Below are 19,573 nucleotides of genomic sequence, written 5' to 3' on the forward strand. Positions count from 1 at the left end.
TTGTAATAGATATGGCATAAAGGTCAGCAATAAAAAGACAAAGACAATGAAAATGGGCAAAATCGTTGAAAATGTCAACTGTGTTGTGAATGGAGAACCTGTGGAACAAGTAAAACATTTCAGCTACTTAGGCACAATTTTTAGTGAAGATGGCAAATTAAATATGGAAATAGACAACAGAATCAACAAAGCTGGTATGGTAGGAAGTCAACTGAATAAATTTATATGAAATAAGAGAGAAATAAAGCCAAAACACTAAATTAGCTGTATACAAGACAGTATTCAAGCCAGTTTTAACTTATGGATCTGAGTCAGAAGTAAAACACTTGACCAAAGTCTAGTGACTGCAGATATGAGAGCCCTGAGAAAGATTAGGGGCATGAACAGATGGCATCAATGGCAATATCATATTAAAAACGAGGATATTAGGAAAGAACTTGCCACTATCAGCATCCAGGAATGCGTTAGCAGAGCTAATCTCAGGTGATATGGTCACTTAAACAGAATGGTAAAGGAAAGATTAGCAAAACAAGTGTTCTGTGCCTAGTTGGCAGGAAAAAGAACCAGAGGAAGACCAAGATATAGGCGGATTGATACAGTAAAAAATGCCTTAGAAGATAGAAATATAAGATTTGATAATTTTGGAGTCTTGACAGATAACAGAATGATTTGGAGGAAAATTGTAGATAGGAAGTTAGTCATGATGTCAATTTTTCATGTAGTACTATCATATCCTGTAAACCCCCCCCCCCCCTTGAGGATATATACCAGGAATTTGTTGATGATGATAATGATGGATTTGAAGGGGATAAATTAACTGTGGAAAGGGTACAAAGGTGGATAACAAAGATGGTTTCAGGACTGTACAATGATAGTTATGAGGATTGGCTGAGGGATTGTGCACTGCAGAGCTTGGTGGATAGAAGGAGAGGTGATATCATTGAGACTTTTAAACTGTTGAGAGGTGGTTACAGGGTTGACACTGGGGAGTTCTTTCGCTATGCCAAGAGGCCATCCCTGGAAGTTATGAAAGGAAACTGTGAGTAAGAGGGTGAGGAGTGATTTCTTTGCATGGAATGCAAAGAAACCACTATGGAATGCATTGCCTGATGGAGTGATGAGAGCAAGAATGGTCAATGAGTTTAAGGAGTAGTATGATAGACTTTGTGTTTCTTAGGGGGGGACTTCCCCTCGATGAGTCTTGATAGACTTTGTGTTTCTTAGGAAGGACCTCCCACGATGAGTCTTTTGACTCCATGGAGGCCTGAATAATAATAATAATGTAATTAGTTGACTGGTGATAATTTGATATTTTCTCAAGTATTTATCATCATTCTCCCTATTGCTCTAATTTTAGTACATTTAATAACTCTAACATCAGCTTAATGCAAGTATGGAAATATATACTTTACTTGACAAGATATTACATTTCTGTTTTTATCATATATCATCCAAGCATAAACAAAGAAAACTGAATATGAAACATTGCTTTAGCACGAGTGATAAAAGAGTGTTCAGCTAAACTGGCTATTCCTTTGACCAGGCTGTTTAATATGAGTCTCAGAACAGGGAAGATTCTGCAGGAATGTATGGTAATTCCATTACACAAGGGTGGTGCAAAGACCAATGCATCCAACTAGCTACCAATTAGTATCTCAGGAGTAGTGGTGAACATTTTGGAAAAATTGGTTAGGGCTCCAATTCAGAAATGGGTTGACAGTAAATGTGTACTTTGCAATCAACACTATGGGTTTATTAAGGGAAAGTCATATTTTAGCAACTTGATCACATTCTATAACAATGTTACCAATGAATTAGACAATGGGAATGGATATACCATGATACTTTTGGATTTTGTTAATGCTTTTGACAGAATACAGCATGGAAGACTGTTGCATAAATTGGAGAATATGGGTTTGGATTATAAAATATTATCGTGTTTAAGAGGATGGCTGATTGATAGATATGAAAAAGTGGTATATGGGGGATGTGAGTCTGCAAGATTTAAGGTAACTAGTGGTGTACCACAAGGATCAGTCCTTGATCCACTGTTATTCAATCTGTACATTAATGATACTGGGAGGGATTTAACTGGCGACATATAGCTCTGCTGATGATGCAAAGATAGGTAAAGTAATCAGGAATGTTGCTGATATGCAGTAATTGCAGAATGATTTCAATAGGTTGGAATTGTGGACATGAAAATGGATGTAAGTTCAATGTCAGTAAATGTAAAGTCATTCACTTTGCCATGATTAGATATCCAATGTCGTATTATATTGGTGGGATTATGCTTGAAGAAACTGATGAAGCTAGGTATCTTGGAGTGTTAGTAGACAGGAAGTTGAAGTTCAGGGCCATGTAGCAAAGATTGCAAATACTACTCAAAAGATAACTGAAATGCTGAAGCAAACTTTAACATGTAAAGATAAGGATGTTGTTTTGCCTCTTTACAAGGCCTTGATAAGCCCTGACTTGAACTATTTTGCATGGTTGCTCTCCTGGTTTCTGATACAGTGGAGAGAGAGTGCAAAGGAGAGAGAGTGAGTTAAAAATGATATCAGAATTGTGGACTACTGATATTATGAAGACAGACTGAGAATTTGTAGACTGCAAACACTAGCAAAGAGAAGAAAGGGGGGTGATATGATTGATGTGTACAAACTTCTGAAAACAGGATTTCAGTTAATGGAATTTTTCTTTTTATGGATGGTGTGTGCAATATATTGGAATGGATTGTCATTGGATGTAGTGTATGCAAGAAGTGTGAATGAATTTAAAAATAAGTATGATAGCTGGTGGGTATAATATGTGTTCTCCCTTGATGAGTCCCTGACTCCCTGAAGGTCTCTCTTAATAATAATAACCCAATAAATCAATTATTTTGTTCTTCCAGTGTTGTTTATACCAAAAAGTACTATTATGAATAATCATCGTTAGGTTATTTATAATTTGTAGTTATCTTACTTTTATATCACAGGAATTATTCTGTCATATTTGTTAACTTAAAATAGTCAGATTTAAACCAAACTTGAAATGATATGACACATTTTAGTACAGATTCCAAATACCATACTTCATTAAAATCCATTCAACCAGAAATAGTTACCACTTTATATTGCAAATTTTCTAAAAGGTAAAAATTAAAAAATGTGCTTATTTACATGAACTATGCTTTAACATGTAAAGGCTGATGTAAAATATCATCATCATCAATTTCCTAATATGTACCCTCAAGGGATATTCAGGCTACTATGGCAGCACTACTTGGTTAAGTTTCTTGCCACAGCGCCAAATGCTACATGAGGGTGGTTCCCTAAGTTGCTGGCCTGACTAACTTTTAGTGGTGACAGAATGAAAAGAACTGTGTGTCAATATTCAATATAATCTCCCTTTACTTCAACACACTTTTAAGATCTTTGAATTAACATTTCTATGCCCTTGAAAAAAACAGTCTGTACTTTTGTCTACAAAATGGCCTAAAACTGCATCTTTCACTTCATTATCATCTACAAATTTTCTTCCTTGAAGATCTTTCTTCAATTTCAAGAAGAAGCAGTAGTCACCGGGTGCTAGATCTGAGCTGTAGGGTGGGCATTCAATCTCCTGGAAGACACAGTTCTTCATTGCAGCCTTCGCAACAACAGTCGCAACAAACACCAAGACTCAGCATTCCTCATCTCTTCTCCTTTATGGCTTAGTGCAGTTTGTGCAGGAGTGAAGCATAATATTCTGCATTCATTGTGGTATTCATTTCCTTGAAGTCAATCAAGAGAAGTCCCTGGCAATCCCAAAAGTGCTTCACCTAGTTTATACAGCTCCATGGATTCCGTTTTGGAAACAGGATCATGATAAAGGACCATGGTTTCATCCCCAGTGAACAATGGATTCCAGCATTTTCTCCGGTTCCCTTGGCAAAGCTCTAAAATTGGTAGAACAGGTCACACAATGCTCCTTCTGAATTTAAGAAAAAAGTAATGTCACTCACCTTGCACTGACCTTTGTCATGTGAATCGTCTTGTCAATGATGTGAAAGACCGTTGTTATAGAAATCCCCAACCTTGATGAGATTTCTTTGAGCTTCAGCTGTCTGTCATTGAGCAGTTTCTCCTCAACAAGAGACACATTTCCCTCAGTCACCATTTCCACAGGTCGACCATCACAAGGATCATCTTCAATGCTCTCTCCTCCTAGGCAAAACTGTTTAGCCCATTCCTTCACAGGTGGAATATGAAGGAGAACTTCCCCATAAACACCATCCAATTAATGTTTGATAGTACTTGAAGAAAGCCCTTCTTTGGTGAAAAACTTTATCACAGCACGGTACTCAATTTTTAACATTATAGCCACTTAGCGTGCCACATGTTAGTCAAACGAGTGCCTCCAACTGAATGACGTAGGTAGAGAGTTAAAACTGGTACACGAAGATATCTGTCAGCCACAAATTTTGAATGTCAGGCCGGAAACTTTTGGGACCTACCTTGTACCATAGCAATAGCAAGCCGCAGCCTCAGGTTCTGAATCAAGACCATGGGAAAGGAGACTTGTTGCAATACCATTCAGGTAAGCTCACTAGCTGAATGATCTTGGTGGACCATACAGGACTGCCCATCGTGCTAATGCAGAGAACAAAGTAGTGCAAGACTACAAGGATCCTCCTTTCTGGATGTTCATTGGTTGCACTACTCTGCAAACGTGGTGGTAAGTTGTTGAATCCCAGTGATGGTGGCCTGTAAAATAGGATAGTAAAAAAGACTCAGCAGAAGTAGAGCAAAGAATGAGAAAAGAAAAATATACAAAAAGAATAAGAATGAAAAGGGCCATTACCATCACTTGGAAGTCCCTCTCTTCACCTCAAAGCATATTGTGAAGATAGTAGTAGATGAGTAGTAATAGCCTGTTATGTGAAGGTACAAAGAGCAGATGAAAAAGGTGATTCATTTGGTAAGGATAGCAAAAGTGCAGTATGAACAATAATTAGCTAATGATTAAAAAAAAAAAAAAAAAACCCTAAGGAGTTCTTTTGATTCATAGCCAGTAGAAGAAAGAAAGAATGATTTTGGAAGGATGATATTATTTTTTGTAGATAAACTTATATGTTGGATACATGACTAAATTTTTTAGAAAATGACAATGTATACTAAAATATTAATTAAAAACTTTAATCAATACCTTCCTATATTTTGGCAACATTGCCATCATTGACATTATTTTGTGAAAATGGGAGAATTCATTTCAGAAATTATGGACTTTACAACTTTGTTATAAATAACTCTCTTAATTTCCTGACGTTTCGATCTTCATATTAAGATCATCATCAGCATATACAAATATACAGGACAAGCTGAGTTACATTACATATAGTAAGCTAGAGAAACAATGATTTGATCACAGGTTATTCTACTAGAATGACCTGTAGTGAAAAAAAAAAAAAAAAATCTCATTTCTAAATTCAGAGACTAAAAGATCGACAAAAGTAATGGACAGATTCATATTTCTCCACAGTGAACGATAACAACTAACCAGAAGCAAGAAACAACAGGAGCTACCAATCGCCTGCAGGTAACAGTAACATAGACACTACACACACCACTCTGGCTGATAGTCGAAGGGATAGATAGCGCAAATTATCACCTAGCCAAGAAATTAGCGGCAACACTCAAGGTGTAGCTACACTCCTTGAGTGTTGCCGCTAATTACTCATCCAAAGCATTCCCCCTCTTATATCAGAAACACACAACATTTAATAAACATTATCAAAGACATTACATTAGAAAAAGATGATTTATTAGTTAGTTTTGACGTCTCTGCCCTCTTTACGAATGTCCCAATCAATGACACAATCCATCTTTTACAGAACAAATTCCCTTCAGATATCATGGCGCTCTTCGCGCATGTATTACGTTCTGGTTATTTTGTATGGCAAAATGCTTTCTACCTACAAAAAGAAGGCACAGCCATGGGCTTGCCATTTTCTCTGCCCCCTCCATTGCTAACTTTTATATGGAACATTTTGAGCAACGTGCTTTAGATCCCTCTCCTTTAAAGCCCCAAAGTCTGGCTTAGATACACTGACGATGTTTTCGCGATCTGGTCCCATGGCTGCCAGACACTAGACACCTTCCTTAGCCACCTAAACAAACAACACAAACGCATACAGTTCACAATTGAGATTGAAAAACAGAACACACTTCTGTTTCTAGATACACTTGTCACACGTTTTCCTTCTGACAATCTTTCCTTCACTGTTTACCGGAAACCGACACATACTGGCCAATACATACACATAATCTCCTACCACCACCCAACACAAAAACTAGGTGTGATTGATACTCTAAAAAACAGGGCTTTGAAGATCTGCTCCAGTGAACATGCACTGAAAGACGAATTTAAAGTTATCAGCAATACTTTTCTAAAAAATGGTTACAGCCAAAACACTATTAACAAAATTCTCTACAAGACCTCAGTAAAAAAACAAAGATAAACCAGACTACAATAAAACTATAACCATTCCTTACATTAAAGGGACATCAGATAAAATAAACAGAATACTACAAAAATGCAACCTCAAAGCCACCTTTAAACCTCTTGCAAAATTAAAAAGCTTATTCAACTCATCCAAAGATCCACTCTCTCCGCTGATCCATCTTGGAGTATACTGTATTTATTGCACCTGTAACATACCATATATAGGGGAAATAGGATGCACAATTTCTATCAGACAAAAAGAACATAAACAACACATTAAATATAATAACTATGGTGAAGCTGGCCTTTCTGATCATGCCATGAACACCTTACATAGAATTGACTGGAAAAGCACTAGTTGTTTACATCACCCCCAAACATGGTATGAATGCAAATTTAAGAAGCCTGTGAGATTATTATCAACCATTCCAATCTGAACAATAATGATGGTCTAAAAATCCCAAACATATGGAAGGCACATATTCAATCCACGGAACCTTCCTCTCTAAGAGTAACTATAAACAGGACTGTAAAGCTGTAAATGCTAAAAATAGGACACCGTTGTTGCTGAAAGAAAACTATCTATAAGAAAGAATGCTTGCTCATGTTATCATAAATAAAATTTAGCTTGATGTAGTTTCTAAATAATTAATTAATTTGTAATTTTTTTTTCACTAGAGGTCATGCCAGTAGAATAACTTGTAATCAAATCATTGTTTCTCTAGCTTACTGTATGTAATGTAACTCAGCTTGTCCTGTATATTTATTATTATTATTATTATTATTTGTCACCTCCAGGGAGTCCAAAGACACCATTGTTACTGAAAGAAAACTATCTATAAGAAAGAATGCTTGCTCATGTTATCATAAATAAAATTTAGCTTGATGTATTTTCTAAATAATTAATTTGTAATTTTTTTTTCACTAGAGGTCATGCCAGTAGAATAACTTGTGATCAAATCATTGTTTCTCTAGCTTACTGTATGTAATGTTACTCAGCTTGTCCTGTATATTTATTATTATTTTTATTATTTGTCACCTCCAGGGAGTCCAAAGACTCATCGAGGGAGGGCATCCACTCTACAACTCTGTCTCCATCACTCACAATCCACCAACTGAGTGCAACCACACCAATGCCATCTATCACCGACCACCACCACTAGTATTTTGACAGACAATGACAAACATCCATGCCCACAGCGGGATTCAAACCCGCAGCCTTTTGGCTGGGGAGCAGATACGCTAACCACTCGGCCAGCCAGGCTGGCATTTGTATATGCTCCAGATGATCTTAATATGAAGATCAAAACGTTGGGAAATTAAAAGAGTTATTTATATCATGGTTGTAAAGTCCATAATTTCTAAAATGAATGTTGATCACTGTGCAACACTAAAAGAAAGGAAAATGGAAGAATGAAAACCACTGAGGATGATGTAGTTGAGATTTCAACCAAGCAATTCATAAAGGCATTTCATCCTCATGAATCTAATATCATGCAGAACTTGAGAATAGTGGGAAGGAAGAAGGAAAAATGGTTGATTCCTCCTCTACAAAGAGAACAAAATTCTTCCATTTCGTAAGGAAGGTGGATAAGACTTTAAATTATAGGCCAGTCTGTTTGTCTGGAGCTGTGATCAAGGTGTTCACAGAGAGGCTAGTGAGGATCAGGCTTTAGAATTAGATTGAAAACAACAGCATGGGTTTGCTAAAGGAAGATTGTGTTTCAGAAGTCTACACTAGTTTCCAAAAATTAAGGAAGAAAGAGAAAAATCATTAAAAAAAAAAAAAAAAAAAAATATGAATTTTTAAGTGATTTGGTGAAAGGCAATATATATGAGATGTGAAAGAACACCCAAAAATTGTAAATAAATAGTTTAATTTAGTAACAAATGGGTACATGAATACAACGGTCAAAATAAGATTGTCAAAGTGCCTCATAAGGAATGTAGTCACCCCTCAAAATAATACACTGCTCACAACGTTGTTTCATACTGTTTATAATGGACCAAGGAGTTCTATTGGTAATGACAACCATTGGGCCTAAAAAAGCATTAATAAGTGGCTCAAGGTTTTTTGGGAATAGCAACATGTCACAACGCATTAAGAATAGCAACATGTCTACCTAGCGCATCCCAGACATGCACAATAGGATTAAGAAGACCTGGCTGTCCAGTCCATATGTATGATAGTCTCTTGAAAATATTGGTTTGTGAGCTTTGCTCAATGAAAATTAGCATTATCGTCTTGAAGGATAAATGTTGCCCCTGGTGCGCCTGCATATGGATGAAAATCTCCGACCTATTAAACCCAGTTTATATCAATCATCTTATAATTCATGGTTCTACTAGGACGCACATACAGGTTGGTATGTCCATCCAACAAGATGCTTCTCTCTCTCTCTCCCCAAACCATCATACTACATCCACCATAAGTGTTCCTTTCACAGATATTTGAGAGATGATAACGTGTCTCTGGTTCTTTACAGATCACAGCACACCTGCTATCACTTTGTAGAGCAAATCAGGGACTTGTCCATAAACAATAATGACTCCCATTAGTCTTGGGTCCAGTTGATGTGGAGCCTGGCTCATTTCATATGGACTGCAGTTTACATTCAATCTTTCCTCATAGCCAACCTCTTTTTATCTCTGGTGGTCAATGTCCTTTTAGTACTGCAGCAATCCTTAAGGTTGCATTCACTACCTTTGCAATACATCTGAATTTTATGTTTCTACTGATTACCATCCTAAGATCCCTTGGCTACCCCCTCCTCCACTCTTCACCAGTATAGTTCCACCAACACATAGTCTCACATTTACAGACACAAAATTTCAAAACATTACATTAAGCTGTTTTAAACTGGTTTCCCCCCATTCATTTGCCTACCTTCCTATCTTTTTCTAATTCACCTGAGGAGCTACAACATCAGCACTGTTACTAACGACTACCATCAACTTAACTGAATAACTCCATGCAATTCAGTGACAATAACACTGACATAAAGGTTGAAACATGTGAAATATCCCACATAGTTATCAGACAGCCAATTTCCAATCCAATCCACTATACTAATCTCTAAACCCATATATTATAATTTAAATATCAACTTATTATGTGGCACCCTGTCAAATGCCTTTGCAATATTCAGAAATATGAGTATGCCTTTTATCATAAACCACTCGTGTTACTTTACTGCAAAAGGAAACACAAATTACTGAAATAAAATCTTAGTTGACAATCTCCCAAAACACTTGGAAATTACACCTTTCAAGAACATTTACTCTCCATTTCACAATTCATGAGTATACAGGATCATCCTGCAACTATGCTTTCATATATTTGTCAAACTGGCTGGATGAAGAAACATACATTTAAGCTAGCCTGGTTGGCAAAGTAGATAGTGGATTCAAATTGTGCTGCAAGCAGGGATGTTTGTCTTTAGGTGGGAAATGAATTTCTCTGTCCAATAAATCTCTGTCTTTCTTGCTTACTGGAGGCCTGAAAATGTTCCATGTTTGGTATGTAGTACAGGGTCTCAGGATTATATACAAAATAAATAAAAAAATATAAAAATAAGCCTATCAATGCTACTTAATGTACTATACGTATCAAATATTTCATTGGTGAGGGTCACATGAAAACACAGAAAGATTACATCATGTTTCAAAGTAAAAAAAAAACAAACTGGAATTTATCAAACTAAGCAAAAATTTCACGCCCTGTTGTGCTATCAACATCTATGTAATTTCATTATATACAAAATACAAATATAACAGATGACTAAATATTGGGTCAAAAGTCTGAGTTGCTTCTTCATATTCCTTACAGGCTATGTGAAGGTTGCCTCAATTACTATCATAGATCTACAAGCAATCCCAACTAAAACATCAAGCAAGTAATATATGAGACAAGTCTAGTTTTAAAATTAAATGTGGATTTGAGAGTAGGCTAAGAAATATGATTTTATCAAAAACTGGATAATTCTGAGGAAAGCTGAAAGTGATCAGAATGAATCAATGGCAGAACTAATCAAAAATAAAGATAGCATAAGTCTACGACATCCAAGTTATGCTAATCTAAAATAGTCTGGTTACCGAACATATAGGAATGTATTGGGAAAATAGCAAAGCTAATAATAGTAGTGAGTACTTGCAGAATATAGACACCGGTCATCACAAAAAATGATGTTCTAATATAGATATACACAAATTTACATGGAGGAAAGATAAAAGGAATAAGAAAGTCTCATTAACTATGTTATTTACAATAGGGATATCTTCATACAGATCCAGAACCCAAAAGTACACAGAGGATTTGGAAGTGACCACCATTAGTTTTGAGAAGAATAAAACCGATTATCATATTAAAAAGAAAAATCTATAAGAAAGTTTTAAAAAGAATCAAAGTTAACCAGCTGTTAGAGGCAAACTGTAGACTTAAGAATACAAATACTACTGAAATAAAAATCAAGCAGTCTGATAATAATCAAACCTTGAAAACTCAATGATTTAAAAAAAAAAAAAAAAAAAAAAAAAAGATTCAGTCAGAGAGGCATGTGGAAAGTTTTAGGCAAGGACAGAAAAGTCAGAATCCATTGTGGAACCAATTTTAACTTATGAATCTGAGAAATGGGTCAGAAGTAAAACAGATAATCAAAGATTGGAGACTACAGATATCAGAGGAAAAAGAATAGTTCATAGCAAGCAAATCAGCATGTGCCTTAAGAGAAGACAGAGAAAAATGTAAGAAAGCAATGCATAAATGTAGCTAATCACAAGTCTTGGAAAATCTTTCTTAAAATAAAAAAAAAAATCAGGAAGGTGGCAAAATGCTCCAAAGTAGTTATTAAAATAGCTTAGAAAAGGAAGTAGAAGAATTCAGAATGCTAGTAGTATATATTCAAGAAGAATGCAATCAGGAGTATATCAACACTTCAGGTAGAAAAAGCCACCAAAATCTGAAATGTGGAAAGACAGCTGAAGTGGATGATATTTAACTAGAAATGGTCAAATATGAAGGTTTAAAAATTTTACAGTGGCTGCAATGCATAATTCTGAAGGCATGATCAAATTCCAGAAGACTGGAATTGCTCTCATATGTATTATACTGGCCACTGAATTAGAAACTTTTATTTTACGCAATTTACCAGATCAGACTTTTGAGTAGTACTGATGTTCATTAATTCTTGTTTTTACAGAATGGCCTGTCTGAAACTGTACATTAGTACTACACTGAATATGTGAAACATCAAAAGTCTGATCTGGCACAGCATAGTACCACTAAACATAGTATCTTGTAGGATGAATTCGTCTTCTCCATAGAAGCAGTTTTAAATATGAACACCTTTTCAAAGAAAGTTGTGTAGCCCTTTTTACATCAGCTTTACTTGAATCAGAATGATTGTCTTCCCCCCCCCCCCCCAAGTTTGGGAGATTCTCATCTTATGTAAATATCAAAAATAGTTAATATTATTTTTTAATTTTAATTTCCAACACATGACAACCATTTCTAACTGGTAAACTGTAACAATTGTTGTATGTACCTTGTATTCTTGTTCTTTAATTTGCTTGTTGTTTCCACACACATTGATGATGTACTGTTATTTTCAGTATGAAATATTTGTACTTTTAAGATTAGATTCCTTTGTTCAAGTCTCACAAGGTGAGGCATGAACAAAGCTTCAAGCTGAAATATTTACAATAATAAAATTATTATCACTTATTCTTGTGAATACCTGTTAGAATTGTTACTATGTCACAAGCACCATTAAAAATTTATTATCTACAGCATCTCTTATATTATAACTCTTCATGAAGTATTTTAACTTTGGCTTGCCTTTTCCATCACAAAATATTGTTCAAAAGTGAGTTTATATCACTCCATTTTAAAATTTGCAAATGGCATCCTAATTCTCTTGTTCAATCAATGAGGTGGTTTTCAGGGGAAACAATTTCACTTTTATGAATCATGATGAATACTCAATATAAGCTAATGCAGTATGGACAAATAGAAGAGAATTCTTCACCAATTTCTTAGATTGTAGATATCACTTTAGTGCTGGTGTAAAATAATTCATAAACCAACCTTGAAGAATTCCACAAGTTACTCACACCTTCCAACTATTATTACTTGTAAAAATTACTGGGATTCAAAATTTAAACAGATTCTTTAATGCTTTTTGGTTTTCAAAATGACAAGAAATGGCTTTATTTTGAAATGAGTCTAGAAATTTGATTGCAACTTCAATTTTAGCTGATCTTTCAATACCTTGTGCTTTGGACACTTCCATTCATATTTTATAATATATGGTCTTTAGGTCATCATTTTCCAGAAGAGATTATTTTTTCCAAAACTGAACATCTGAATAACGTCAGATAAGTTTTTCAAAATTTTCCATTAATTTGTTAACTGTATCTTTATCTGATGATTTTGCCTTTCCTTGCTTGTCTGATGTTGGTTTGATCCCTGCTCTATTCTTAAAATATCTTGACCATCCAGAACTTGTTTTCAGTTTGAATACACAACTTGCTTTTTTTTTTTTTTTTGGATTAGAAGACATGGTACTTAAATTCTCTCAAATTTCAAATGAAAAATCTATATCTTCTTCATCTGTCTGCAAAAAATTTTAACAGTTTCTTTTCAAGTATGTCCTACCAACACAAACACACATCTTCATAAAAATCTGAACAATCGTGAAAAGTTTTAAGGAGAGAAGTACGAGGGTGGTCTGAAAAGTTCTTGGCCTCGACCATAGATGGCAACACTATCAGCAAGATTTTTTTTTTTCTAAGTTGGTATATCTGTCATAAGCATCCATGTGAAATTGCAAGTCATTCCATCAAGTAGTTTGTTTTATATAGCTGTCTTATACAAACACTTATGCTTTGTTTTATACAAAGCAAAAGTGTTGTCTGTATCTCTTGAAATGGATACAATTGAAAATTGTGTGGCTATAAAATTCTTTGTAAAAGAATGTTTAACGCCAAAAGAAATTCATTCGAAGTTATAAAAGTTTATGGGCACTTTTCTGCTTCATTTTAATACGATTAAGAAATGAGCTGCTGAGTTTAAACATGTCCGTGTACCAGCCTTGAAGGTGATCCACATGAAGGATGTCCAAAAAGTGCAACAACACCAGAAATAATTGATCAAGTGCACGATATATGATATTGGATGACGAGTCAAAATGCGTGAAATTGCTGAGACTATAGGAGTTTCAAAAGAATGTGTAGGATATACTTTGCATGAAGAATTGCAAATGAAAAAGCGATGAGCAAGATCGATGCCACACTTGCTCACAGAAGATCAAAAATGCACTCGCATGAAAATCTCTGAATAGTGCCTGGAGTGTTTTAACAAGAATAAAACTGATTTTGTGCATTGATTTATTACTATGGATGAGACTTGGATTCACCATTACACACCAGAATCCAAACAGCAGTCAAAACAGTGGACAGAAGCTGATTGTTCAGCGCCAAAGAAGAAAAACTCGGTTACATCAGCAGGAAAGGTCATGGCATCGATGTTTTGGGATGCTAAAGGTATTCTGTTTATTAATTATCTTGAAAATGATAATATAATAACCGGTGAATATTATTCTGATCTTTTAACCAGACTAGATGAAAAAATTTGGGAGAAAAGACCAGGTTTACAGAAGGAAAAAATCATCTTTCATCAGGACAATGCACCCGCTCGCAAAGGTATTTTGGCAATGCGAAAATTAAGGGATCTGCACTATGAATTGTTGGAACATCCACCCTATTCCCCATATTTGGCTCACTCTGACTTCTATCTCTTCACAAAACTAAAAATCTTCCTCGCTAGTCAGTGTTTTTCTTCGAATCAAGGGGCAATTGCAGGTGTAGAGGGGTATTTTACAGATCTTACTGAGGACCACTACAGGAACAGGATAATGGTACTGGAGCATTGATGGAATAAATGTATTAGTCTTAAGGGAGATTATGTTGAAAAATAAAAATAATTTTGAAATTATAAATTCATTTTTTCATTGTTAGGCCAAGATCTTTTCAGACCACCCTCGTATGGCACACCTGAAAGCATTATTTAGAATATAAAAAATTCTGAACTAGCTGAGCATGCTCATTATTGTTGACAGACAACTGATTATTTATTATGTTCATTATTAGTATTATTAGCAGAGACAACAACTGATGCCCTTTTTTATAGATCCTTTATTCAACTGCAATCCAGGAAACTAAATCTGAGCACAGAGTTCATGTGTAGCCATATTAAGATTTTATGAAGAAGGAAAATAATCATCTATTCTTACAAGCCAATGTTTATAAATTAAAGATGCCAAGAAATTATATTATTGGTTTGATCCTTTATGCAAATGTAAGCAAACAAAGTTTGCACGTGAAGTCACTTTATGACTGGAATACTTATATAGAGGCTAATGCCTTCATATCAGTTGCTTTAGTATCCCTTATTTATTATCTTTTTTTGTTTGTTCTCTGTGCTTGTTAAACAAGCATTCCTTATGATGTGTCACTGGCTGTCTTTGTAAATGTACTGATTATTTCTTCAATTGTAACCAACAGATTACAATTGAGATAATTATAATATAGCTTAACATAGTTATAATAACTATTTTAATAAGCAGACTTCAGCTGAATAGATAGTAAGAGGCTTTGCCTAAAATTTTTTTCATATCTTTAAAAACAAAGAAATATATTAAACAGGCAGTCAAAAATATAAAGTCAAATAAAACTAAATCCATGATAATGATCTAAGGAAAGCTGGATAACATTTGAATAAAAGAGTAAATAAAACTAAAAATAAGCATATTTAAAAAATCTTGGCCTCCAAGTATAAAAAATATTGTAACAATTCTGATGCTAACTGTCATCCCTGTAAAAGTAATTCATTTAGTTACAGCTTGCCTTTTACTTTTCTGATAGATAGATAGATAAAAAGAGAGAAACTTACCAGCATCTGTATTTAAATATAAGTTTGTTCCATCCACACTTTCAGGAGATTTTCGTTCTTCATCACTTGATATTTCAGGAGGAATAACTAAAAAAATAAAAAATAAAAAGAGACAATAATAACAATAACAAATTATTGGCTAAATAAGTTTCAACTATGTTAGGAAACCTTTGTGTTACATATTGTTAATTTTATATAATTAAAATGAATATAGTCCTGAGCTCGTGTTATAAAAGCAGTTTTCTAGTAATTGTATTATGCTGCTCTCTGAACAAGAAATAATCACTAATGGCAGTCAAGAGACATGAGATATCATCCTCATGGTAGACCAAGCAGTAAAGGACTCTTGAGGAAGCCAATACCTTCTTCGTAGGAGGTTGCTGCATGTGATGCAAACCATGTATTGGCCTTCTATGACCTCGTTGTCGTCTTGAAACTGCTGGCCACCAAGGAAAGATTTCAGATGTTCGAACAGGTGAAAGTCACTCAGTGCGAGGGCAGGACTATATAGGGGGATGATGGAATTGTTCCCAGCCGAAGGTGGTGAGAAGTTGTTGTGTTACACTGGCTGTGAGTGGGTGGGCTGCTGCATGTGATGCAAACCACGTATTGGCCTTCTATGACCTCGTTGTCGTCTTGAAACCGCTGGCCACCAAGGAAAGATTTCAGATGTTTGAACAGGTGAAAGTCGTTCAGTGCGAGGTCAGGACTATATGCAGGGATGATAGAATTGTTCCCAGCCGAAGGTGGTGAGAAGTTGTTGTGTTATGCTGGCTGTGAGTGGGCGGGTGTTATCATGAATCAAAACAACGCTTCCGGTAAGCATGACACGCCGTTTATTTTGGATCACACGACACAGTTTCTTAAGGGTTTGGCAGTATATACTTGCATTCATTGCGGAGCCTTGACCCAAGAAGTCTACTAGCAAAATTCCTTGTTTGTCCCAAAACATGCACATGATTTTCTGAGTGGAAACTGTTGTCTTCAATTTCGTCTTGACTGGTGATGAAGTGTGCTTCTACTTCATGGACTGTTGTTTGGATTCAGGGGTTGTGTGTGACACCATAGTCTCTTCCCCGGTGACTAGTCTGCTCAGGAAAGCATCGCCATCCTCATGGTAGCGTGTCAAGAATTCCAATGCACTGCCCAGCCGATTCACTTTGAGTTGTTCTGTAAGCAACTTCGGCACGCAGCGTGTACACAATTTCCGATAATTCAGTTTCTCTGACACAATTTCATGAAGACATGAATGTGAAACTTCTGGAAATTGCAGCGAGAGTGACGTCATAGTGAATCCCTTATTCTGTCGATTCTTCTCTTCAACTGAATGCACCAAATCGTCAGTCACTAAAGATGGTCGCCCACTCTGTTCATCATTGTGTACACCTCTCCTTCCTTCATTAAAACGTCTTACCCATCTTCGTACCATTGAATCACTCACTGCGTGTTCTCCATAAGTCTCAATAATTTGCTGATGAATTTCAGCTGCTTTAACGTTCCTCATATTCAAGAAATGGATAATTGACCTAATTTCACATATGGTGGGCAATTCGATTTCGCATGCAGCAGGCGATTCGATTTTCTTAGACATTATAAGCACACACCAAGAAGCGTACGCACTACAAGAATGTCTGAAAATGGCACCAACACCTTGCTAAGGAATCAACGAACTCAGCACGCATGTGCACCATTGTGATCGCAGCACTTATTTGTAAACGGAACTTACTTTCTGGATGTCCCTCGTATAAGGTATATAGTCTGAATTCGAATGGACTTCGAGTTAGGTGCCTTGAGAAAGTAAGTGTGAGTTTAGAAGTACAGAGTCAGGGAAACTAGAATGTTTCTGGGGGTGGGGGGAGGGGGAGATGCAGATGAGCATTGGTCATGTGCAACATAGAAGTAAGTGGGACAGTGATCACATGATACTGACTGCAGCTCCCCAGGTTCTTAAATTTAGTGGGATAATAAGGATGCAAAGGAGATTGTGGGGTTGGTATTGCAGTTTATGAATACTAATGCCAGAAGTATTTGGAATCAGGGAGAGGAGTTTTTGGCACTGGTTAGTTAGACTTGGCCAAAGGTTATAGGTATTAGTGAGACTTGGATGACAAAGGATGAAATAGTCAAAAGGATAACATGCAAGTGGTATAGCATTTTCAGATAGGACAGAGGGAAGAAAATGGGAAGAGTGGGTTCTGTTAATGACAGCAGAAGAACTGAAGCCAAAAATGAGCAGAAATACATCAGGAGAAGAGGGATACAGAGGGCAGTTCATCTGAGGCTCTCATGTGAGATAGAGACCAACAGGATGAAAAATATAGTTAGTTACTGCTATAGTTCAGAAAGTATAAGGGGAAAATATAGATGGCATGCATTTGCAAATTAGCACAATGAGTGTAAGTTGAGTAATTATTGTGGAGAACTACAAATATGGGGAAATAAACTGGAAGGAAGAATGGTAAGAGAGAGGGAAGGAAATGTAATTTATACAAGATTTATACAAACTACTATGAAATAAAAAAAAATGAGGTTCGAGAGTGCTGGATCTAGTCACAGCACCAGAACATTTAGCGGTAATCAATGTAACCATACTTTCTCAAATTGGAGGGAAGTAATTGATGTCTTCACCTGGGTGGGAGATTGCTAGACATGTAAAATTTTCTATAAGAAGAGAGATATGCTGAATTACAAGTTGAATATATGTTGAATTAGAAGATTATGACAAATTGAGAATACAGTACCATGCCTAAGAATTTGGAGGGGAAGAGATGCTAGCAGTGCATGGGAGATGGTCATGGTTTGTTTGCAGAAAGCAGTATCAGACTGTACATTCAGTTAGGAGGAAAAATTAGGCAAGTTAAATGAATGAATGAAATCATTAAGCTAGTAGTGCATAAAGAGTTATGGAGGGAATTAAAAAAAAAGGTGATGAAAAATCCCATGAGCAGTACAAGGCAGAGGCAAGAAGAGTGATCCAAATTGGCAAGGAAAGCCAAAGCTAATTATGAAAGGAAACTAACTGATGAAACCAAAATAAATTCCAAAGAGTTCATTCACTAAATGGGAAATAAAAGGAAGGATGACTATGGAAGGATGACTTTAATAACTATTGATGATAGGGAGGTAACAGAATCAAACAAAACAGTTACTGAGTAATTATTTTGCAAGAGTGTACCATCCACAAGGAGATATTGCAATGCCAGATGTAATACTGATTAATAACAGGATCAGTCTTCTGCAATCAGTCTTTGGTTGAATGGAGATGCCTAAGAAATAATAATAATTAAATTTATATCAAATATCTAAAAACGATTTTAAAGAAGATGATCTTGCATGGTTCCAATATTCAGCCTCAAACTACTAATTAAGAAAAGAAGACAATGCAACTTAGACACACATCTAGCATTCACAGATTATAAGAAAGTTTTTGATAAGACAGACAAACTCTTCGATATACTAAGAAACTATTTGCCTATAAACTTTTCAAAAAAACAATTTTACAGCCTATATGAGAAAACAATAAGCATAAAAAGAGGTGATAACAGAACCAAAACACTTGAAGTAACAGGTCTTACAGGGTTGACAAGGATGTTCCCTTTCACCAATATTATTTGTAATATATATATATATATATATATAACAGAAATGATCAAAAAAGGTTGGTTACACAAGAAAGAAGGAATTCAAATAGAAAATAATTTTATCCTAGATGCCTTATTCTTTGCAGTTTCAGATATGGGGAGATAAATCGTATTGTTTTATTATGCTGATATCCAGCATAATAAAACAATACGAGGTGTGACAATTTAATTCCTGGAATGAACCTGCAAAACATCTACATTCAGAACTTACATTAGTGGCTACTGTTGCCTTCAAAGTAGTCCCCTTGTGCATTTATACACTGGTTTAGATGGTGTTCTCATTTTTGGAAACAGGCCTGGAACTCTTTTTCTGGAATACCCTTGAGTTCCTTTATCACATTATGCTGGATATCAGCAATGCCAAAAAATCTTCGTCATTTTAGTCTTTAATTTTTTTAATCTTCGTCTTTAATTTTGGAAGAGCAAGAAATCAACATCCACTAATTCAGTAATCAATTTTTTTGCCAGAAACTCTCTCACAATGAGCTTACTATGGCTTGGCGCATTGTTGTGA

At 35.6% G+C, this 19,573-nt stretch overlaps 1 protein-coding gene across 3 annotated transcripts in view; it reads right to left on the reverse strand.

Annotated features, from left to right (window-relative positions):
* Positions 1-19,573, reverse strand: part of LOC150098264 (spatacsin) — an 891,110-nt gene that overhangs the window by 379,780 nt on the left and 491,757 nt on the right. For all 3 annotated transcript variants that reach the window (XM_090406151.1, XM_090406152.1, XM_090406153.1), the window contains exon 22: positions 15,419-15,505. In XM_090406151.1, the coding sequence (XP_090262277.1) occupies positions 15,419-15,505 (87 nt within the window). The remainder of the gene's footprint in view (positions 1-15,418; positions 15,506-19,573) is intronic.

This window comes from Typopeltis vanoorti, chromosome 16 (genome assembly GCF_054136105.1).
Source record: "Typopeltis vanoorti isolate ZY-2024b chromosome 16, IOZ_Tvanoo_1.0, whole genome shotgun sequence".
In the NCBI taxonomy this organism is placed as follows: Eukaryota; Metazoa; Arthropoda; class Arachnida; order Uropygi; family Thelyphonidae; genus Typopeltis; species Typopeltis vanoorti.